Here is a 25634-nt window from a genome sequence, read left to right as displayed (position 1 = left end):
TTTTTAAACATGCAGGAGAATACATAACATAATCTATAAAGTCAAACACTTTTATATGAATCTACCATTCAATTTAAGAGCTGAATTATGAATAATGATGTATCTATTTATGTGTACTCTGTATGATGCTCAATATCCCCTCTGCCAAAAGGGAATATCTTCATTATCCTGAATTATTTCTCATTCACTTGATCTTAAAAAAGAAAGTTTTACCTCCCAGATAAGTATTCCAAAACAATACAATGAACTTTGAAGAGAGTATCATCTCATTCATATGTAATATTCTATGATTTGCTTTATTTTTCACCATTGTTTCTAAGATTCATCTATATTACTGAGAGAAGCTTTAGTTTCTATCCCTTTTTTGCCTTTCAAGAACAAATAACTTTCTAAATATTCTCTGAAGCCTAAGAAATGGGATTACCCAAGCCAAGGAAGCAAGGAAGTTCTGGGAAAAAGGTCTTCTAATCCTAGCAATAACCCAGATCCTACATATTGTCTTGTGATCATTCAGCCATTTAAACAATTCACTCAGAAGATCAATTTTATTTTATTTTTTTTTAAGATTTATTTGAGAGAGAGAAACAGAAAGCATGAGACAGAGTGAGCTGAGCAAGGGGGAGGGACAGAGGGAGAGCAAGAAGCAAGCTCCCTGCTCAGCGGGGAGCCCAAAACAGAGCTTAATCCCAGGACTCCAGGATCAGGACCTAAACCAAAGGCAGGCACTTAACTGACTGAGTCACCCAGATGCCCTGACTCAGTAGTTTAGTTTTTGCAGTATTTACTGATGACAGTATTCTAATCTTGAATGGTCTCCTCAAGATTTCTGATCATCTACCCTATGTTACAAATGACTGTAAACTCCCTGAGAGCATGTGATTCGTATCATGTTTCTCCTTGGCTTATAAAACACTGCTTCAAAGCCCAGGAACGTGACCAGATGCAGTACATCTTTCAGCATCTTCCCACAAGTCTGATCTGTGCTCCAACTACCCCAGTACTGCACTCCCTGCACTAGCACATGATGCTCTTTCAGACTTCTGCCTCTTTTATAGATGATAATCCTGCTACTTCTCTTCTTCATCTATTTCAAGATTCAGCCTCATTTATGAACACATGCCAAACTTCATTTCCACATTTCTATTTTTACTTCTGTTTAAGCCATCACCCAACTCCCCCCAACATATGCACAAAGGTTACTACTGGTTATTTTTATCCTGACATAAAAGCTGATTCCCTTAAAATACATATCAATTTAAAAGTTCAGAGTTATGTTGTCTTTTAAAAAAGGAATATATAAAATCTTTGTGTTTTATAAACCATCTAGGAAAATGGCCAGTATGTCTAGCCAAAAACCTATACCTCAAACTCTTGTTCAATTATTTTAAGAGAGTCACTAGATGAAGTAGAAGCCATATGTTGAGAAGACATTCTGTGGAAGATATAGGCAAAAATATTTCTCCAAGAAAATTGTTTTACTTACAATATATCTTTATATGAATTCTATGTGAATTACTAAAAATCATGTGTTGGGTGCGACAGGAAATAGATGTCCAAGATTTGATTTTTGCTTAGAGTACTGGTTTCATGAGTGCTTAATAATTCATCATTCACAGTAATTGCTAAATAAGTGAGTAACAGTAGGCCATTAGAAGACCAGCAATTAGAGTATGCATGAACCAAAGAATAGGAAAATCATATTTTGTGTCTCTTAAGATCTCAGTAAAAAATAAATTTATCTATAACTATATTACTAAAAATAATAAAATGAAAAAAACAAAACATCTGTAGTGTGGTGTATTTGCTCTTCTTTTTCTATTCATAAGGCTATGTAGTTATAAACACTAACTACATGTACAAATATACTTATCAACCAACAAAGCATTTCATGTAGTTTAAATGGTAAAATCAGTTGCAATATTTCTCTAAAAAGTGATTTCTTACTTGGTTTCCCACTTTTATGTTTCTTCACATTTTTATTTCTGCTATAGTCTATTAGCTGTGGTTTTGATTTTGGTTCCTTTAGCCAGCTAACATCAGTTTTGCTGTCATCACATACGTATTCAGTGTCAGTATCACTAAAGAGATTTTTGTTTTTAGGGTCTGTTACAGTCTATAAAAAAAAAAAATCCTTGTAATAGATGAAGAAACATGTCTCATTATATACTATGCAAGGTAAATTAAGCCAAAAAACAACCCCAGGCAACAGAAAAACTTAATTTTTTGGCATACTAATCTACCTAGCATTAACGAAAACATATCTAGAAAGTCACTCAGAAATCCAGACCAGGGACTGAAATTCATATTTTGTTGTTTTAAAACTGCCTACTCCCACAGAGACATAAGTTAATGTCATCAAAGAAAATAACTAAAACTGTCATATATCTTCTATTATTAGATGATCACAAAGAGCTCAGAGACCATGACAAAGTCATAGGGGGCCCATGGATAATCTCACAGAAGAAAAAAAAGTCCAAATAATTTTGTTTTTTAGATCTGTGATCATCTTTCACATTGGAAAATTATTTTTTTAAAAATACTGTTTTTAATAGACATATTGATATCATAACTCACTTTTTTATCTTTTGTTTTGAGAGAAGTTTCAAGTTCATCATGATTCCTTAAACCTATCCTTAAACAAAAATATGCATTAATTTTAATTAACTGTAATTATTTGTTCTCTTAAGGTAACATACACTGGACAGTTAGACCTGGGTCTTCAGCCTTACTCTTTTACTAAATTCACTATGTAATTCTGGCCAAGTTGCTTATGCTCTCTGACATCAGTTAATTATGAAAATAACAAGGTCAGATGAAAGGACTAAGTCCTTTCAACTTTATCATCTAAGAGACACAACTAATATAAAAGAGCATGGAATTTGCAAATTTATTTTTAGAAACAAAGGCTGAAATATTAGAAATATAATGGGGTAATCAGGCCAGTAGCATTTTTATTCATTCTTCTCATTTGTTAAAAACTCTCAAACAAACTGGGAGGAAATATTGAAAAAAAAGAGCAAGTTTATTTTAATTTGATTCATCTAATTCTAATAAAAACACCTACAATTTTATTGAATTATCCACACAGGCTTCTGTAGCTGTAGCTTGAAATTCCTGGATCTATATTGTGAATAAACATTAAAACATTTTTCTTAGTGTTGAATTGAGGTAAACAAAAATTTTAAAAATAAACATATAAAATCTAGTGTCTATTACTTCCTTTCATAAGATGCATCAATAAAATTAACTAAAATATTTTTATATTTAAGAAGAAAGCCACTATTATAAAATATACTTTAAAAAAAAGCTGGTACTGAATAGAATGATGGGTTGGCAAGAGAAAAACTAGAGTAAATGTTTTTAAATTTCTCATATCGAGAAGGAAAGGGATTTTCTTGATGTAGTAGTGTCAGTATCCCCATGCCTCAATTACTCATTTTTCACTACTTTAGTCCAAAGGATTTGAAAGGAAACCAAATGTACCTAAGTTGGTGCCAAATAAACTTTGAAACATTTAAAAATATTTTAAAGCATATCTACAAGAGAACGGAAACCAAAAAACATACACTGTAATAACTCTATGTTAAATACAGAATAAATGCTGAATAATTAAATAAAAAACCACTGATTTCTAGCTTACTCCAAGTTTTATAATAGGCTCATCAGCTCCATTCAAGTTAAAATTATAAACATCATTCCTGTAAAAATAAAGAGAAATATTAACTCCAATATATAATAAATTTTCAAATATCAAGAAAACTAAGATCTATGAAAAATTACTCACAATTGGCATTCAGAAGTAACATTAACAAAAGTAGTCTTCAGTTGTCTGTAACTTTTTTTCTGAACCTTTTCCTAAACACAAAAAAGTCTGTATAACTTTCAAACTTGTACATTAGTATACTTGGCAAACAAAAAACATATGCAATTATTATTTTCATATATTTTTTTAGTTTTTTAGATTTTTATTTATTTATTCATGAGAGACCGAGAGAGAAAGAGAGAGACAGACAGACAGAGACACAGGCAGAGGGAGAAGCAGGCTCCATGCAGGGAGCCCGATGTGGGACTCGATCCCAGGACTCCAGGATCACGCCCTGGGCGGAAGACAGGCACTAAATCGCTGAGTCACCCAGGGATCCCCATATTTTCATTTATTTTCTACTTGTTCCTACTCATGTTTTACATCTGTAACTATTTTCTTAATGTAAACTGTATAAAAGTATTAAATATTTACACTTAAAAATTTTAAAGACTTTATGAAGAACATAATTTGAAAGTACTGTAAATTATATATAAAATATAATATCCTTATATCTTTAAAATGCACTGGCATTACTCTACACAGGTATCCTACAAGCTGAACCTTAGTGATTTTAGAATCACAAAACAAGCATGCTTTTCTTCCCAGACTCATTTGCTTTAAAGTCTTAGATAGAAAAACTTTGGGAACGACTAAGGTTTATGTAAAATCACTATTAATATCATTAAACAATTATTGAAAGAAATACTCTGAAGTCTATTTAATAAGTTGGAAATATTAAAACTATTCATTTTAGTTATTCATATTTAATTGTATTATGTACTTTGACTATTTTACATATAATTATTTGTATTATTTCAAAAAGTTTATCCCTCAATATATTACTCTTCTGTCACTTATCTTATCCTTTCCAGTATGATTTTTACCAGTGTTTACATACATCTGTTCAATTCATCTACTGCATGCTAGCATGTGCTAGGTATTACAGAAGAAACAAAAAATAAGCCAAAATATTAAAAAGGATATAAAAGGGAGCAAAAGTGTTATAGAGGGTACAAAGATGATTCTAAACAGAGTCTAACAGAAGACACAGGAGAGAAAAAAAAAACTGCAAGAGTGAGTAAAATATCAAGAAATGGTACAAAGAAATTGGTGTTGGGGACTCGTGAGTGGCTCAGTTGGTTGAGTATCTGCCCTGGGTTCAGGTCATGATCCCAGAGTCCTAGGATCAAGCCGCTTGTTGGGCTACCGCTCCCTCTGCCATTCTCCCTGCTTGTGCTCTCTCTATATATAATAAATAAAATAAAATCTTTAAACAAAACAAAAACAAAAAGCAAAGAAATCAGGGCATAGATTCAGAATTCTTGCCCATTTGGATTTTGAGTCAGGACACCGTGGAAGTTTTCAAAAAGGTGGCAGATTGAAGTGAGACTGGCAAGGAGGAATCAAGTTTTGAGGACCAGAAAAGAGTGTAAGAGTACACTGACCCAGTTCAAAGTTTTTTCCAAAGAGTAGAAGAAAAAAGAGGATAAACACTTAGGAAAGACACTTCAGGGAATCTCAAGTTCTTCTGCTTCAGCTAAAGAAGACATGCGTAGGGAGCTAATACTAGGAAATAAAAACAGACTTTCAAAGGGACTAGGAAGCCAGCCTGAGTCATCACTTAGTAAGCAAAAGGGACCAAAGAAGAAATCTGAACAACAGAATGACATGACTGAAGCTCTGTGCTTTAAAGAAAAAAAGCTGGTCCTGAATAGAAGGACAGATTGGCAAGAGAAATACTCGAGGCAAAAAGAATTACATAAAAGCTTCTGCAATAATCCAAGGATTATAAATTAGAACTCTAATTAGGAAAAAGGAGTCACATGGGCAGAAGAAGGGAGATTTAAGAGTAATATACAGAAAGTGAACCTCAAAACTTGAAACTAAATAGATAGAAAGTAATTATGAGGAATAAATCAAAGAGAATTGATATTTTAAGTCTGAATAAATAGTAATTTTTCAAAAATTACAAAAAAAGAGACTTAAGAAGGATCTTATTGTTTAAGTCTGAATAAATAGTAATTTTTCAAAAATTACAAAAAAAGAGACTTAAGAAGGATCTTATTGTTAGAAGAGATGGGATTACCAGGAAAAAAAATGAAGATAAACATTTTTTGAATCAGGTACCAAAAAATGAAAAGATCTCACTCACATATAGAAATAAAGCTTTTTATTTTTTTTGAAAAGTAGAACAGAAAGAGGACTACTTTGAGTACTTGCCACTAAACTTGTTGGTTGCTTAATCCATTTATCAACATGCTGAAAACATTAGTTCCATCCTGTATTGCGATTCTATCTTATGTTTACAGTCAAATATATAGTGTGACTATACATTTGGTATAATTAAATAAACGAAACCTACCTTGCTGAGCTGTAGATCACATTTGCTTGAAAAACCACTATAAGAAAGGTTTTGTTAAAATTAAAAAAACAATTCAATATCAGAATGTTCTTCATAAAAGCCACTATATATAAGGTAAAACATTTGGGTCACTAAGTTTACATTCAATATGCTATAAATAAATGAAATGTAACAACACTAGCCTGATATTTGTGTAACTTTACTCCTGGTAAATAGCAACACTAACTGTTAATAATAAGCTGCATCATTCATGCAGTAGGAAGTGCCAAGCAATTGGAAATGAATGGTTCTGCTAAGAGAATAATTGTTTTGTGTCTTATAAGGCCAGAATTAATTTAAATATGAATTAATCACCAATCAATCTGTAAAGAAACATTTTGCAGTAAGAACTAACCTTCAGAAAGACTGCAAACAAAAAAAATATGTATTTTCTATATAAAAGTAACTCACTTCAGCTAATTTAAATTTCACATTTCATTAAGCAATATATTTAAATATATTTAGTTTTACTCATCACTAGGCTCAATAAAAAAATCCTAAAATGTCTATATCCTAAAGATTTATTTATGAAATGGTATGCTGTATCAATACGGTATTTTTGATACTTTATAAAATTAATCACATACTTCAATGGCTAATTTCAAATTTAGTTCCCTTCCTAAATAATTTAAACAGCTACTATTTATAAAAGTAAATAAGTAACTAGGTATTCTCTACTGGAAAGTTGTATTATTTGAAGATGTTCAAAACTTACCTTCTTAAAATTGTAAAATAATTTAGCTGTACCTGTCAGAAAAATACTTATGTTGAAAATTTAAGAACATACCTGTCAATCAAAGACTCCTTGAATTTTCTTGTAGACTGTATGTTATCCTTCGTTTTGTATCTCTTACTAATTTGGTTTATCAAGGATTCTGCTGCATCGGTAAATCCTTTCTCTTTTGACTTTTCTCTCTGAAACAATTTAGAAATTACTTGAAGACTCTACCAGTTAACTTTCAAAGGAAATAAAGGAACATTTAAGAAAAATCTGGTTCTCTATATAACTAAAAAGAACCATAAAGTAGGTAAGAAATTATTTACTAAGTCTGGGCTTTGTTAGACATTAAACAACACAGGATAAGACCTAACATACAGAATGGTGCAGAGTGCTCTGCAGAGATCAAAATAAAAGTTTCTATCCATGGAAAAATAAATCATATTAAAAACTGAAAGCAACTAAAAGCTGGGTCTTTGGGGATCCCTGGGTGGCGCAGCGGTTTGGCGCCTGCCTTTGGCCCAGGGCGCGATCCTGGAGACCCGGGATCGAATCCTACGTCAGGCTCCCGGTGCATGGAGCCTGCTTCTCCCTCTGCCTGTGTCTCTGCCTCTCTCTCTCTCTGTGACTATCATAAATAAATAAAAAAATTAAAAAAAAAATAAAAGCTGGGTCTTTGAAAAGATCATTAAAATCAATACATCTTTAACCAGGTTAGCTAAGGTAAAAAAAAAAGAGAGAGAGAGAGAGAGAGAAAAGACAGAAATTACTACTATCAGAAATGAAACAGAGGCTGTCACTCTTATGGACATTAAAAGGCTGATAAAGGAATATGAACAATTCAATGCCCACAAATTTGATAACCAAAATCAAATGGGCCAATTCCTGAAAAGGCAAAATCTGCCAAAACTCATATAAGGAGAAATGGATCACCTAAATAGGCCTACATCTATTAGAGAAATTGAATCCATAATTAATACCTTCTAAAACAGAAAGCACCAGGCTCCAGATGGGTTTACTGGTAAGTTCTACCAAATACTTAAGGAAGAATTATATCAATTTTCTACAATTGTCCAGAAGACCAAAGCAGAGGGAATACTTCCTAACTCAATGAAGCTAGTGTCATCTTTCCACCAAAATCAAAGATATTACAAGAAAATTACAGACCAGTATCTCTCATGAACAGATACAAAAATCAACAAGACATTAGCAAATTTTATTCAATGATGTATAAAAAAGGACTATATACCATAACTAAATGGTATTTATTCAAGATATGCAAGTCTGATTCAACATTTGAAAATCAATTAACAATGCATCATACCAATAGGCTAAAGAAAAATCACATAATTGTATCAATATAGATACATGAAAAGCATGTAACAAAACCCAATACCCCTTCATGATAACAATTCTTAGAAAACTAGGAAGACAGATGAATGTCTTCAGCTTGATAAAAGAAAATCTTACAGGGATGCCTGGGTGGCTCAGTGGTTGAGCATCTGCCTTTGGCTCAGGTTGAGATCCCAGTCCTGGGATCGAGTTCCTCATGGGGCTCCCTGCAGGGAGTCTGCCTCTCCCTCTGCCTATGTCTCTGCCTCTCTCTCTGTGTCTCTTGTAAATAAGTAAGTAAATAAATAAATAAATATTTTTTAAAAAATGAACATCTTCCAAAAAACAAAATTACAGCTAATATCATACTTAATGGAAAGAAATTACATGTTTTCCCACCAAGATCAGAAACAAGGGTAAGATGCCTACTCTCACCACTCCTATTCATCATCAAACCAGAATTTCTAGGAATGCAGTAAGACAAGAGAAGAAATAAATGGTATACAGAATGGGAAGAAATAAAAGGGTTTTTGATGACAGTTTTAGACAGAAATAAAACTGTCTACACGACATCATTGTCTATGTAGAAAAAAATCTCAAAAAATCAACAAAAATACTCCTGGAACTAAAAAACAATTGTGATAGCACTGCTGAAGGATATAAGGTTACTATACAAAAGTTGATTGCTTTCTTATAATCTAGTAATGAACAAGTTTAAAATTACATTTCATTTGCATTAGTACTCCACAAAAGGAAATACTTAGGTATAAATCTAACAAAACATGTACAAGATCTATACATGACTAATGAAGAAAATCAGAGACTAAATAAATGGAAGGAAATTCCATGTTCATGGATAGGAAGCTCAATATTGTCAAGATGTCAGTTCTTCCCAACTAGATCTACAGATTCAATGTAATTACAATCAAGTCCCAGCAAGTTATTTTATGGATATCAATAAATAAAAATGATTCTACAGTGTACATGGAGAAGCAAGAGACCCAGAATAGCCAATACAATATTGAGAAACACAGTTTGAAGATTGACACTACCTTACATTAAGATTTACTAAAAAGATACAATAATCAATATAGGGTGGTATTCGTGAAATGGACAAATAATACAATAAAACAGAAAGTAAACAGGAAGCCCAGAAATAAGCCTTCATAAATACAGTCACCTGATCTTTAGCAAAGGAGCAAAGGCAATGTAATGGAGAAAGGAGTCTTTTCAACAAATGATGATGGAATAACTGGACATCCACATATTTAAAAAAAAATCAACAAACAAATTTAGACACAAATTTTATTTTATTTTATTTTATTTTTGTTTTTTTTAGACACAAATTTTAAACCCTGCACAAAAATTAACTCAAAAGAGATTATAAGTCTAAAAGTAAAATGCAGTAAAACTCCTAGAAGATAACAGAGGAGAAAATCTAGGTGACTTTAAGTTTGGCAATGCCTTTTTACGTATAACACCAAAAGCACAATCCATGAAAGACAAAATTGGTAAGTAGAACTTCATTAACAATAAAAACTTCTGTGAAAGACACTGTTTGGAAGATAAAAAGATGCTCCATAGAAAGAAAATATTCGTAAAACACATATCTGATAAATGACCTGTACAGGCACACCACATTGGTTCTATAGCACAGTGATAAAGCAAATAAGGCATTAAAGTGAGTTAAATGAACTTGGGTTTCCCAGTGCATATAAAAGTTATGCTTACTCTATACTGTAGTCTAGTAAATGCACAATAGAATTATGTCTTGAAAAACAAAGTACATGGGGATCCCCGGGTGGCTCAGCAGTTTAGCGCCTGCCTTTGGCCCAGGGCACGATCCTGGAGACCCGGGATCGAGTCCCACGTTGGGCTCCCGGCATGGAGCCTGCTTCTCCCTCTGCCTGTGTCTCTGCCTCTCTCTCTCTATGTCTATCATAAATAAACAAAAATAAATTAAAAAAAAGAAAAACAAAGTACATACGTTAATTAAAAATACTTTAATGCTAAAAAATGCTAATCATCTGAGTTTTCAGCAGATTATAATCTTTTTGCTTGTAGAGAGTCTTGCCTCAACCTTGATGGCTGCTTACTGATCAGGGTGGTGGTTACTGAAGGCTGGGGTGGCTGTGGCAATTTCTTATAATAAGACAATGAAATGTGCCAGAATGACTGATTGTCCCTTTCATGAATGATTTCTGTGTAGCATGCAATGTTATTTGATAGTATTTTATCGACATGAGAACTTCCTTCAAAACTGAAGTCAAGCCTCTCAAACTCTGCCTATGCTTTGTCAACTAAGTTTATGTAATATTCTAAATTCTTTGTTGTCAGTCCTCACAGCATTTCCACCATGAGTAGATTCCATCTCAAGAAACCATGGTTTTTGCTCATCCATAAAAGCAACTCCTCATCCATTAAAGTTTTATCATGAGATCCCAGGAATTTAGTCCCATCTTCAGGCTCCACTTCTAATTCTAGTTCTCCTGCTGTTTACACCACACCTGTAGCTACTTCCTCCACTGAAGTCTTGAACCTATCAAAGTCATCCATGAAGGCTGGAATTAACTCTTCCAAATTCCTGCTAATGTTGATATTTTGACCTCTTTCCAGGAATCATAAACATTCTTTTCTTTGAGAGAAGGAGGGAGAGAGAGAATCCTAAGTAGGCTCCATGCCCAGCATGAAGCTTGATGCGGGGCTCAACCTTATGACCCTCAGAGATCATGACCTGAGCGGAAATCAGAGTTGGATGCTTAACTGACTGAGTCACCTGGGGACCCCCTTCCCAAATGTTCTTAATGGCATCTAGAATGGTGAATCCTTTCCAGAGGTTTTCAATTTAGTTTGCCCAGATCCATCAGAGGAATCCCTATGTATGGCAGCTAGAGCCTTATGAAATGTATTTCTTAAATAGTAAGACATGAAAGTAGAAATTACTCTTTGATCCATGGGCTGCAGAGTGGATGCTGTGTTAGCAGGTCTGAAATCATTGTACATCTCCATCAAAGCTCTTGAATGATCAGGTGCATTGTCAGTGAGAAGTAATATTTTAAAAGGAATCTTTTTTTTTTTTTCTGAGCAGGTCTCAACAGTGGGTTTAAAATATTCAGCAAACCATGTTATAAACAGATGTGCTGTCACACATCTGTGTGTTCCATTTATAAATCTCAGGCAGAGTAGATTTAGCACAATTCTTAAGGGCCCTAGGATTTTCAGGATGGTAAATGAACACTGGTTCCAGCTTACAGTCACCAGCTGCATTAGCTCCTAATAAGAGAGTCCTCTGAGGCTCTGATGCCAGGCATTGACTTCTCCCTACCTCTGGAAGTCCTAGATGGCACCTTCTTCCAATATATGGTTATCTTGTCTACACTGAAAATCTGTTTAGTCTAGCCACCTTCATTAATTATCTTAGCTAAATCTTCTGGGTAACTTGCTGCTTCACCTTGCATTTTTATGTTATGGAGATGGCTTCTTTCCTTAAACTTTATGAACCTCTGCTAGCTTTAGACTTTTCTTCTACAGCTTCTTTACCTCAACCTTCATAAAACTGAAGAGAGTTAGGGCTTTGCTCTTAAGTAGGTTTTGGCTTAAGAGAATTTTGTGGCTAGTTTGAGCTTCTATATAGGCCACTCAAGCCTCCTCCAGATCAGTAATAAAGCTGTTTCACAAGAGATCAAGCTTTTTGCTTATCTCAGCTTTTTCCATGATTTCCTCATAAAGCTTAATCATTTTTAGCTTCTGACTTAAAATGAGAGACATGGGACTCTCCCTTTCACTTGAACACTTAGAGGCCACTGTAGGATTATTAACTGGTCTAATCTCAGTATTGTTATGTCTCAGGGTATAGGGAGGCCTAAGGAGAAGGACAGAGACAGGGGAATGGCCAGTTGGTGGAGCAGTCAGAAAACACCCATGTATTAAGTTTGCCATCTTACCTGGGTGCAGTCACGGTGCCTCAAAACAACTATAATAGTAACATCAAAGAACACTGACCACAGATCACCATAACTAATATAATAATAAAAAACTTTAAAATATTATGAAAATTAGCAAAATGTGATAGAGACATAAAGTCAGCAAATGCTGTTGGAAAAATGGCATCACTATACTTGCTCAATACAGGGCTGCCACAAACCTTCAATTAATAAAAAAAAAAAACGCAGTTATCTATGAAGTGAAATAAAGCATGCCATGCTTCTATCGAAATTATAGAAAGAACTGTTAATATTCGACAATAAAAAAGAGTAGAAGATCTGCATCAACAACTCACCAAAGACGACATACAGATGGTAAATAAAAATATAAAAAGATGCTCAAATTCATATGTCACTAGGGAACTGTAAATTAAAACAAGATACCACTAAGAACAGCTAAAATCCAAGGCAATGACAACATTCAATATTGGCAAGGATGTAGATCAACAGGAACCTTCTCATCTGTTGCTCAGAATGCAAAAATGGTATAGCCACATTTTTCCACTTCCAGAAAACAGGCAGTTTTTCACAAAACTAAACATACTCTATGATCCAGCAATCATGCTCCTTGGTATTTCCCCAAATGAGTTGGAAGCTTATGTCCACATAAAATCTGCACAATGAATGTTTACAGAAGCTTTATTCATAACTGTCAAATCACAGAACCAACCGAGATGTTCTTTCAAAGGTGAATAGGTAAACAAATCTTGGCACATGCATATAATGGAATATTATTTAGTGGTAAAAAGAAATGAGCTATTAGGCCATGAAAAGTCATCGCAATTGCTAAGTAAAAGAAGCCAATCTGAAAGGACTATGTACTATACGGTTCCAACTCTATGATATTCTGGAAAAGGCATAACTACAGAGACAGTAAAAAAATCAGTGATTGCCAGGAGTGTGAGGTGGTAAGGAGCACAGGGGAATTTTAAAGCAGTAAAACTATTATGTATGATAATGTAATGGAAGATACATGTTGCTATATACCTGTCAAAACATGTATAGTATACAATGCAAAGAGTGAACTCTAATTTAAACTATAGACTTTAGTTAATAATAATGGAAGGACTATAAAGAATTATCATCTGCATAATTTTAGGTAATTTGGCTAAGAGAACACTCCTTACAATACTCCAAAGATTATGCGTTCTCCTGACTCTAGTCATTAGTTTTATCTTTTTTTTATGGGAATCAGGCATTTTTTAAAATTATAGTAAAACATAATAGAAAAATAACATTTACTATTTTAATCTTTTTTTTTAAAGTGAGAGAGCCAGAGAACAAGTAAGTGAGAGGGAAAGAGAGAGAAAACGTCAAGCGGGCTCCACATCCAGCACAAAGCCTGATGCAGAGTTCAATCTCATGACCCTGACTGAGATCATGACCTGAGTGGAAATCAAGAGTAGGATGCTTAACTGACTGAGCCACCCAGGTGCCCTATTTTGATCATTTTTAAGTTCATGTTTTTATATGTAATAGATCATAAGTTACTACTTACTGTCTCCTCTGGAGATTACTTTGGCTTGATAAAAATGTAGCAAAAATGAACCTCCTCTAAAATAGTGAGTGTGTGAGTTAAGAAGTTCCAGCGTAACAGGAACCAACTTGGGAAATCTGTACTGCTGAGCTGCAGAGGTTGTTTCTCTGGGTTAACCCAGTGAACAGGGAGCAGAATCAGATAACTATCTTTGAAGAGTATCATGAGTGCCAGTGCCAGGAAATCCTGCATAATAATAACCCAGGGTGTCACACTATAAAAGACTGAAGAGTCCTTTTGGAAACAGGAAGTTGGATTTCAAAAAATCAGGGCACAGTTTAGAAGAGATGATCAGTTTCCATACTCCCAGGAAAAAATGAATGACTAGCTCAGGGAAATTCTGTGGAATAATTCTAAATTCCAAAGAAAGCAGTTTAAAATAAAAATTGAAGAACAGATCGCCATTCAGACAAAAAGAACCTACTTCCCCTGCATCTGAAGAACTAAATGGCAGCTAAGACTAGAAGGAAGAATAGCATACTAAGAGACAAGAAAAAAATGACCCAGAAGTATTTGGTTAAAGAAGACAGTAAGTAGCCAAATAAGGCACAGGAAGTGAGTTGCAGGTTAGAGACAAAATAATAAGGCTGGTCAAGACAAATGAAATAATGTCTGATTATAAACAATAACTGCAAATTATCTATTAAGTATTTAATCTGTATATCAAGACGAACATTTACATCAACTCTAGACATTTGGCTATCCAGGTGTTAATATCACTCTTGAAGATACATGAAAATAGATGCCTATATAATACCTGGATCCTCTAAGGAACAATGAAAAACAGATTCTATTACTGGCAGTGGAATGTATTCTAATTTAAAAGTTTTCTTAATCTGCATCTTGATAGCAATGACAAAATAAAGGATTTATGATAACTGCTACAAAAAGAAAACTTTCAGTCTAAAGTACAGTGCACACTAGCTAAAGCTGTCCTAGAGATGTCCTACAGATGATTCATCTGAAGGAGGTGGTAAGAGCTCCAGTGGGGATGAGCAATAGGACAGTAGAAAATAGTCTCCTGTACTCCACCTAGATTTTTTCTTCTTCTTTGAAAAAAACTTGTCAAACTCCAGTGCAATAATCAAAGAAATGGTTTCAGATGCTACTATGTTCAAAATTGAGGTAGGCCATGCAGGAAAACAAATGATGACTAAAACATAGTCTTTACGCTCTAATTGGTTAAAACAGGGAAAAAATAGACAAAAATAACCATTTCTTAAAAGAAAGGAAAGCACAGGAGAGCCACAGATAGTTCTCTATACATGCTCAAAGCATCTGCGGGGCAGAGTAGAAGAAGCCATCAGGAGGATACAAGGAGCTGCAGGTGCATTCATGCTACCCCAGTTTGCAAGCCTGCCCTACACCCTGGGCACTGGGTCTGTGGTGGTGGTGGGGGGCAGACCTAGGATGAGGTCAGGGAGTTCAGGAGGCACTGTCAGAGTGGATACTTAAAGAACAAGGTCTCACAAATGTTAAATCTGCAGCAATCCATCAAGCTTCTTTCACTGCCTTATGTTATCAGATAGGCGAATCATAGGTACACAAAAAGCAAATACACTGAAAGCTCACCATTTTTTTTTGTCTCAAATCCCAGGAATTAAGTTCGGATGTTATTTTTTTCCCCGATTTTCTGTGACTTTTCACATTTTTTCTAGGAGAAGGGCTTTTATCACAAATGGCAGTATTCACATCTTTTGACAGTATGTATTTCTTCCTATAGATCAGAGATTCTTCAACTGTCTTATTTAGGAGAACCGATTTAAAAGTAGTTTCAGATTCAATATGCCAATCCCTTTGCTTGGTGTTTTCAGTATTTTTCTGCTCTGAATGTTTAAGATTATTTAGTCGTTGTTGAGTGTCTCTTTTGCAAACTCCCACTTCTGCTTTCTCTATTTTGTTTTGCTGTGTTGTTTTTTTCTTATATTGCACCTTTTCTGTTTCTTCAGAATTATCCTCAGATATTGACGAGGATGACTTTTGTTTCATACGCTTTTGGTTGATAATACCTAGTGGAAAAATAAAAAAAATCAATGCTTATTAAATTAATAAACCAGTAATACATATACTTGTTAAAATCAAAGATATTTATTAGACATTTCAGGAAATGAGTATTTCTCTGAGCTACTATTATATACCGAGAAAACCATATTTCACCTTGACTGAATGTGTCTCCTGATGAAGCACCTGCTCTTTGGCTATTACATAGATTAATATTTGTTACAGGTGTCCAGCATGACCATTTGGAGGACATTTTATTTCCACAGATATTGTCCAAAACACCAGGTAACCTAGAAAATAAAATAACTTGCTTAATGTACTATAAAACATTAGTTTTATATGTTTGATTTCTATGATTTCTGACATGAGGCCTTGATTTTTTATTTAGTCAATATTTATTGAATGCAATTTATTATTAGTCAAGTATGAAAATATTTATGTAAGTCATTATGAAAGTTAAAATTTACTATGTAATTGATCAGATTAAAAATATTATTAAAAATGTTACTTTCTTTTAAATTTATTACATTTATGTAAAAACAATATTAATATATATTAACTGATAGTTTTCTTCATACTTACACAGGTTTTTTTCTTTTTCCTACTACCTGGCAATCAGAATCAATATCCTGCAGATCACCTAAATAAAAACAAAAATTATAGCACTTTCAATTTTTACCCTGTGCAGTTGGCAGGGTAAAATGGGAGTTGGTAGAGAAATTAGTCAAGATTCACATATTAGGATGCAGAGACTGATCTTCTTGGAAATAGAGGCTGTATTCTATTTCCTCATAACCTCTAAGTTTCTTTCTAAAGCCAAACACATTCATTATAAATCTTTCTTTTTCAAATCAATGAAAGCCAGTGAAGTTAAAGGAAATATGAAGTGTATATATATTTTTAAGAGAAAGTAAAATTCAACCAAAAAGGTACTTACTAATATTTTGGTTTGGGAATTCAGTGTCCTTACTTTCTGTCTTCTCAACAACTTTAGCAGTTTCAATATGCTATAACACATAGGAGACATGGTAACGTAAATTTAAATCAAGGCATTAAACGAAAACAACTTAAAAGTCAAGAGTATTGAAGTTTAAAACCTTTAAAATAATTTCCCTTGCTATTAAAAGTTGGGTAGTATGTCTGTTGTTTCATAAAGGTTATGCCCATTCCAGAATACTGCTTGCTTATCCTAAAACACAAGAAAATGATTTTCACTGCAGACAAGGCAGGTCCCATCCACAGCTAGTCAGTCATTCCATTCTCACTTGTAACTGACAATTTCTAGAGTCGCTGTGGCACATCTCCTACTGAAGCTGATCGCATAGCCTGCATCTATTCTGTCATTTCACTAACATACACACAAGAGTTGGGAATTCTAGAATATTTAACGATTCTGTAAAGTTTTGGCCACTGAACAGGTAACCTGTTGCCGCCACTAAGCTTCCCTCTTTTCACAGCCACAGATAACACACGTACCCAGATCCAATAACAATCTGCCAATGCTTTCAGAAACATATGCCCTCCAGGCTAAGAACCTGCGCCCTATCCAGTGTCTTCCCTACTTGGTCTGGCCAGTGGGTATCTCCCAGTGTGTGTGTGTGGGAGCCACAAGGAAGTGTGCAGGTACATGTTGATATCACAATGACAGAAGGGCTCCCCTGACAGGAACAAGCAAGCACAAGCCTGGAATGGCCACCATCCCACCACACTCAGGACCACGTCACACCACTGAACAACAGTGCCCTGATAAGGAACACTTAGCTGCATAATGTGAACAGTTACTTTTGACTCTTTTTAAAAGTATCTTCAACTCTTGCACCATTCATCCTTTGGCCACATAACCATTTCATTTTTTCAAATCCACCAATTCTTTTTTACTGTAACAACAAAGCTGCTAAGCTTTGTTGGAGAAAATGACATATATTTCTTCCTGAACTGATGCCATAATAAAATTCAGTCTTAAATTGAAAGGGCCTTCAATCTTGCCTAACACCTTTACTTATTCTTCATTACCCTTTACTTATCCCTATTATCTCATAGCAGCTGTTTCAAGTCTTTACATGGCCCTGAGCCCATTACTTCAGCATATCACCAAGACAAATTCACCATGTTCCCGCCTCACACTTTAGAGAAAACAAAAGCTATTAGGCGTTTCTTACCTATAAACTTATCTGTATCTCAGGCTACCTCCTCTATCTCTTCAGGAAATAACTTTCTCTTAGCTATTCTCTGCTCTGTCCCTTCGACTACCTGAATGAATGCCCTTCTCCTTGATGTCCATTTGATTAACCTTTATCGACCCTTCAAAAATATCAACTCACTTTCCATCTCTTTAAAGAGCATCCCCTGGTCTTCACCCTCCCCTCCAGCTCTGGTGTTCGGCACCTTCCCCTCCCCTAGGTTCCTACTGTATCCTATAAGTACAATCTGGGAGCATTTATACAATATTATAATTATCTTATTAATCTGCCTAATTTCCACACTAGACTTTGAGATAATTAAGGACAAAGACCACTTGTATTTTACATTTCTAGAAGACACTAACTTGTATAATTAAACAGTGATGTCAAGTCCATTTCTCCTACTGAATATACAAATCAGTTATACTGAATGGATATTCCTAAATTTTACTGTTAGCACAATAAATGAGTCTTGTCAGAAGGAACTGACTTTAAGGAACAATAAACATATTTAATGGTGATACTTTAAACAAAGTGAGGCACTCACTGCTTACAAAAGAAGTTAGCTCAATCTGTATTTCTACAAAAACTTAATAAAATTAATTTTTAAAAATGTTTTCAAAGTAAAGTTACTTTGTCTGTATTATCTCCACTATTTCTTTCTTCAGATGGTCTAGATATAAGAGATACGGCATTGCCCACTTGACCTTCCGACATTTTAGGAGTAACGGGTTTTTCTGCAGAACTCGTCATTTGCAGCGGTGGTTTAGTTCTTCCTCTTCGGGGTGCTGCTAACAAGGAGGACAGAGGACTGCTGTATTTATAGGGCTTCTAAAATTACATACTGCGATTCTTGAGATGAAGAAGATACTTTTCAGATGAAGAAGGTAAAAAATGGAGGTGCAAGGATGGGTCCCAGGTTTCTGGTTTAAATGAGTAAGTAGATACAGATGCCATTTACCAAGGTAAGAAATGGACAAAACATTGGCAGGGAGGATGGAAAGATGAATTTATTGTGAAGCCTACTGGACATGAGACAACTGCCCAGTAGGCAACTGGATTAGGGGAACAGAAGGTCACATTTAAATTGTCATAAAGGCCAAATAAGACTGTGTTTTATAGCAGCTAGCATATAGCATTTTTTAAATTTGTATTTAGCCCTTAGTATGTATCAGGCACTGCCTAAATATTTCACAATATTCCTTATTGAATGAAGAGTTTTTATTTAGTCTTCTAAACAACTTGAGATAGACACTTTAGTTCCATTTTATAAAAAGAAAACTGGTTCTACACTTATCTGGGGGATAATCTATACCAAGTATACATCTGGGGGTGGAGAAATAAGCCCATGCGTCCTGATTAATTCAATGTTTTATCCACTATGTGGCAGCTGACTCCCACTTAAATTGTAATAAATTATTAATGCTGTGTATTAATACTTTAAATAATGTTTATATGTTAATAACCAATATACCTTTCTAAAAAATTTGAAATTTCTTGACAAGTAGAAGACATCTGTGGTTCATATCTTAATTTCTATGTTCCCAACTTATCACCTAGGTAAATTATGCCCAAATATCTGAATTAAAAAATGCCTGTTTTAAAAATATAATGTTAATTAGAAGTCTTTTAAGACTACAAAACTTACAGGTATTGGTTAAAAGTATTGGACTTCTCACAGTGTATCTATCTGCACCAGGAACAATCATTGATGCTTCAGACATTTTTCTTTTGCCAGGAGTAATTATCTTAAACCACAAGAAGAAGCCACAGTAAACACACATTCTATCATCTTCTCCATAACATTTTACTCTATCTGCACACAAAATATAAATGGTATGTTTTTAAAGATTTTATTCATTTACTTCAGAGACAGACAGAGAGAGTGAGCATGAGCAGGGGGAGGAGCAGAGAGAGAGGGATAAGCAGATTCCATACTGAGCACAGACCCCCATGTGCGGGTCTCGATCCCAGGATCGATCACTACCTGGGCCAAAAATCAAGCTTTGGATGTTCAATGACTGTGCCGTGCAGGCACCTCTGATACATGGTATTTTATAAACAACATGATATCCATAAATTTGTGGTTTTTTTAGGCTGACATAAGATATTTTACCCTAATATTTGGTATTAAATAGGCAGCCAAAACATTCCTTATTTCATTTTTAATTTTTTTAGATTTTTATTTATTTATTCATGAGAGACACAGAGAGAGAGGGAGAGACATAGGCAGATGGAGAAGCAGGCTCCATGCAGGGAGCACAATGTGGGACTTGATCCCGGGACTCCAGGATCACCCAGGCATCCCAGGAATGTTGTTTTAAAAAGTATTTATAGTGTATCCAGACAAATGAAATACAGCCCCCTTATAAACAAGCTGCAAATATTTTACTGATAGTATATCTACAACCAATGGCTCAGTTTCTTATTCTATTTCAGTGTATGATGTTTGGATATATATTTATGTAAATGTGTGAATGCTTTCATAATGTTTGGCATTCTTCAAAAATTCCACACATTTTTAAAACTATATTAATATTCTGTGAAGGCTAAAGTAACCTTAGAGTAAAAAGTGGCTACAGGAATTCAGAGACTCAGCAGCATATGAGCTAGTGGTTCCAGTAAAGATGTGCATTTCCTAATTTTATTCAAGAGATGAACAGAAGCAGACAGGCAGAGGCTGGGGCTACAGGGACAGGAGTTTCAGAGGACCCCATGGAAGGGTATAGATGATGACAAACTGTAGAGGCAGAAGAGCGCTGTTTTTCAAAAGGCATCTGTCCCTAAGACTAAGAAAAAAATACTGCAGGAGTTTTTAATAGGTCTGTAAATGGGGTGTGGAGGAAAGGTGGAAAGGAGAGGAAAATGGGGAATTCTATGATTAACCAGAAAACAAACTACCAAACCAATGGATTAGTCAAGAAATGACAGTTCCTAGTGGCATAGTGAATGGGACTTGGAAAATTACCTATTCATATAAATGCTTCAATCCTAAACAAAAGCACAGTGAGTATTTAATGACAGTGCACTGTTTCTCAGAGATCTTTTCTAGAGTTTATGACTCAATAAATTAAAGGTGGGAGTCCTAAGAATCAGAATTTTAAATAAGTACTCAATTTATGATTCTGATATAAAGACATAGAAAATGGCTTTTATAATTTGTCTAAGGAAAACAGAAAATGGCATTTTTCACTTAATTAAGGATACAAGACTAATGAGGTAAAAAATATTAACATCAATATGCCAAAATGTGTGGAAGAGCCTATGAAAGTAGTTACAGTTGCCTAAAGGTGAGAGATTAGTAAAAATAAAAATAGGAAAACGTCCATGAAGAAAAGTGAAAATTAAGCAAGACTCACAAATGTAAGGGCACTTGAAATGAGGAAGGGTAAAAAAAAGGACAAACAGACACCAAAGTATAGAGCAAGAATGAGTGTGACATAAAAGGAGGCAGGAAAGCAATTAGCCTCACTAAAGTGGTGAGTACATAGAATAAAATGAACTTGTACAAGGTCTCAGAATTGAGTCAAAATGTAGATGCAGGTCCCCAAATTTTCTGAGCAGAAGAATGTGATTCTGGGACTAAGAAAAACCAGCAGAAGGTATACCACATAGGGGAGTTCACAGTGTCAAAGACCAAGGAGGAGGTTATTGTACTGAGCTGGGTATGCTAAAATGAATAAGGGCTGGGGCACCTGGGTAGCTCAGTGGTTGGGCGTCTGCCTTTGGCTCAGGTTGTGAATCTGGAGTCCTGGGATCGAGTCTTGCATCAGGCTCCCCATAGGGAGCCTGCTTCTCCCTCTGCCAGTGTCTCTGCCTCTCTGTCTCCTATGAATAAATAAATCTTTTATTTTTATTTATTTTTTATATATTTATGATACTCACAGAGACAGAGAGAGAGAGAGGCAGAGACACAGGCAGAGGGAGAAGCAGGCTCCATGAGCCGGGAGCCCAATGTGACTCGATCCCGGGTCTCCAGGATCGCGCCCTGGGCCAAAGGCAGGCGCCAAACCGCTGTGCCACCCAGGGATCCCCTAAATAAATCTTTTTTAAAAAGTAAAATAAAATGAGCAAGGGTGAAGGGAATGAGGAAAGGATGTGAGAGGTACTAGGAAAGGGCCATCACTAGTACCTTGGTCCTAGGTATGAGGAGAGAGGAGGTGGGAATCAGGATACCATTGGAAAATTAATGGTAGCATTATTGAATTTTGAATGCAGATACAAGTTTGAAGCAAAAGATAAAAGAGTTTGAGGTTAGACTTCAGGAAAAGAAGAGACATTCAAAAGGAAAGCATTCAAAGAATAAGTGGAGACTTTGCTGCAAGCACTTTGAAAACAGCCTTTTAAGGGAGAAGGCATGGAGATGTTCAGGAGGCTGAGTCAAGCTTTCAGAGCAAATCTACATTTAGGATGTGGGGAGAAAAAGTATCTTTAATGTAGTAACAGAAGTAGGAAGAGAACTAAAATGCTAACAGAAACCAAAAAAGGAGAGGACATTAAGACGGGGCTGTTAGCAATGTCAAGTGTCACAACAAGATTAGAAGGCTGAGGAATGGTTCTTTTGAATGTGCCTAAAGGAGAGCCTCCACAGAGCAGGAAGAGGAGGAAAAAGAATTAACACTTAGCTTTCTTTCCTTGTACAAATAAAGAGAACGTTTCACATTATAGATTTGTATTCTATATCACAGCCAAAAGCAAATAGAGGACAGGATAAATACAAAACATGGTACTTTTTTTTTTTTTTTTTTACATATTTCTAACTTGGAATTTACAAGTGTATACTATACCTGTCCTAACCCTCTTACCTCTAAACATAAACACAGTTGCTAAAACACTATCTTTCATTTGCGTTTGTAAAAGGCAGGGGAAAATACTCTGACATGTTATTGATGAAGGCCATTAAGGTAACTTCTATATACTTTTTCTATTAATTGTATGTAGCAATGATTTGATCTATGCTGTTTTATAAACAACTATTTTGACACCAAATTTACCTCCAGCTGACTATTCTTTCCATCCACTTGACTACTGTTTTTGATGTTTTTTGGAGGTTTCGCATCTTCCTTTTGGGAGTTAGGTTTTTCTTTCAAAGTAATGAGTTCCTCTTCAATGGGTGAGGTTTGACTTTCTGGCACTAGAATCTGTTGGAGAATATGGAAAAAAGTATTTCAAACTGCAAACCACAAAAAGTTCTCAAAACACTGATGTCTTAATAAAGTACCCATTCATCCATACTTAAAAAGTCAATTCTTTCTGTTTCCTATGTACTTAATCCTACAAAATGACCCAACAAAAATCATCCACATCTTCAAATGTCAACAGACATAAAACAAACTTTGGAATTAGTGCCAGGACAGATACTTCTAATTTTTAAACTTATCAAAAGGGTATTTGTGACTATCTTTTGTACTAAAATAAATGATCATTAATGACATGTTTTAAAAAATCATATATCTTAATAGGGCACTATAAGTTGAGACTATTTTTTTAAATATTCACCTTTCAAGTATTTAAGGTTCAATTTAGCTCAGTGATAAAAATCCAGAAGTCTGACACATACCTGTGATCCACTTGCATCAAAAAGTATATGTACAGATGTTTTGGCAACTGAAATGCCTTGTTTTCTGGTAAATTCCTAAAATCAAATTAATTAAAAGTGATGTCATTTTCTCCCAGTTCTTTCCAAGTTAATGCAATTATTTACTGTTTCCTTTCAAAACTGCCAAATTATCTCAAATCATTATTTTGTATATATAAATACCCTTCTCCACAAACACAGTCTCTATTTTTCTTTACCATAAATCTACCATGAACTGAATGTGTCCCTCTCAAATGCATATACTGAAACCTAACCCCCAAAGAGATGATATTAGGAGGTGGGACCTCGGGGAGGCAATTGGGTCATCAGGGCAGGACCCTTGTGAGTGAGATCAGTGCCTTTATAAAATGAAGGCTCCCTCATGTCTTCTACCATGTGAAGATAGAGTGAAAAGACAGCCACTGTGAACCAGGAAGAGGGCCCTCACCAGAAAATAAGCCTGCTGGTACCCTGCTCTTGGACTTCTAGCCTCCAGAACTATGGGAAATAAGTGGAAATAATAAATGGAAACGAAAGAAGGAAGGAAGGAAGGAAGGAAGGAAGGAAGGAAGGAAGTGAAGGAGGGAGGAAGGGAGGGAAAGAAGGCAGGCAGGCATAAAGGAAGGAAGGGAAGGAAAGGAAGGAAAGAAGAAAGGAAGGGAAGGAAGGAAGGTAGGCTTGTCATTTAAGCCACCCAGTCTACAGTATTTTGTTACATCAGCCTGAACAAAGACTTGCACTACCCAAACTTGTCAACAGAATAGCTCCCTGAAACATAACATGAATCATCACCTTACTGATTCATGATGTCTTCCCTGGTCTTAGAAAGCATCTTCTCTAAATTTTGCCTCCAAGGCCATTTCAAGACCCATCTGCATAGACTTTCCTTCAAATTTGACTTTTAATGAGCATGCTCTCTTCTCAACTTCTATACTTCATTTTTGCTATGCCCTTCATTCCCCTCTTCTGAGGTAGATTCTGTAATTCTCACAATGTTTAATAATTTAAAAACATGGCCTTATCTCAACTCACTTTTTAAACTATCAGGAATTCATTATATGTTCCGAATACTTCAGCTTTTTTTGTCATCTGAGATTCTAACAGGTATCTCAAGGTTATTGCTAACAATCTGATGGTTATTCCACAATACAAATTTAAAGAACTAAAAATCAACATGTCATTTTAAGAATTCTAGGGGAAAAAGTCAATGAAACTTTTAGTCCCAAGTAACTTAAACTTTCCATAATTATGGAAAAGTATTAAAAAGAATTTTATGAAAATAAATATTAAAAAGAATTTAAACACTTACCCTATATTTACTTGCGCCAAAAATTTTTCGTGTCACATTAGTGATTTCTAATGATGCATCAAAATACAAAAGCAATTCTTTCCCTTCTCTTTTACTAATTTTTATGATGTTTTTCAGAATTATGGTCAGTAGCTTCTTCGATTCTCTCACTATACACAAACAAATCATATTGATTAGTTTATATTCATTTCTATGATACCACTCTATAGGTATAAGAAAATCATGTAGCATATCAATTAAATTGAAATGAAGTAACATTAGCTTTTAGGATTTAACAATCAATTCCAGTACCAACTAGTTATGTAAACAAATCAATTCAATTCACTTTTCACAGTCTTAGTTCCTGATCTATAAATTATAAGTTGATACAATAACTACTGAGCTAAAGCTCTAAATACACTCTAGACACTAACAGGTTCTTAATAAATATTCCTAAAACACATCCAAGAAAACTATTTGCTTAATTTAAAACAGGCAAAGAAAATAACTTTAGTTCCAAAAAATAACTATATTTCTAGGCATAATCATATATGCCAACATTTCTATTAAACCCAACTTCAAAAACCTTGACTGCCAAGAAACTGTGAAGAATCAGTGCAATTCCTCTATGAATTAAATGATCCACTGAAAATACTGTGCATGTCAGTTTAAGAGGTATTCACCTCCCTTCTTCCAAAATTCACCAAAGAATCACATGACATCCAATTACTGTGCCTATATTATGGACTAAAGGCCACTATGGCCCTGTCCTACTTCTGATGGTGCTCCTGTTGACTGCCAAGTTGCCACA

At 34.9% G+C, this 25634-nt stretch overlaps 1 protein-coding gene across 1 annotated transcript in view; it reads right to left on the bottom strand.

The window, feature by feature from the left end:
• Positions 1-25634, bottom strand: part of SYCP2 (synaptonemal complex protein 2) — a 70670-nt gene that overhangs the window by 13425 nt on the left and 31611 nt on the right. Inside the window, 16 exon segments of the mRNA XM_041733249.1 lie at positions 1945-2113; positions 2575-2632; positions 3065-3120; positions 3641-3698; positions 3785-3855; positions 6168-6204; positions 6994-7121; positions 15349-15785; positions 15934-16067; positions 16360-16417; positions 16715-16784; positions 18591-18748; positions 19606-19705; positions 22952-23098; positions 23518-23592; positions 24845-24993. Coding sequence (XP_041589183.1) covers positions 1945-2113; positions 2575-2632; positions 3065-3120; positions 3641-3698; positions 3785-3855; positions 6168-6204; positions 6994-7121; positions 15349-15785; positions 15934-16067; positions 16360-16417; positions 16715-16784; positions 18591-18748; positions 19606-19705; positions 22952-23098; positions 23518-23592; positions 24845-24993 — 1905 coding nt within the window.

Source organism: Vulpes lagopus, chromosome 18 (assembly GCF_018345385.1).
Source record: "Vulpes lagopus strain Blue_001 chromosome 18, ASM1834538v1, whole genome shotgun sequence".
In the NCBI taxonomy this organism is placed as follows: Eukaryota; Metazoa; Chordata; class Mammalia; order Carnivora; family Canidae; genus Vulpes; species Vulpes lagopus.
This window is presented reverse-complemented; position numbering and strand designations above follow the sequence as displayed.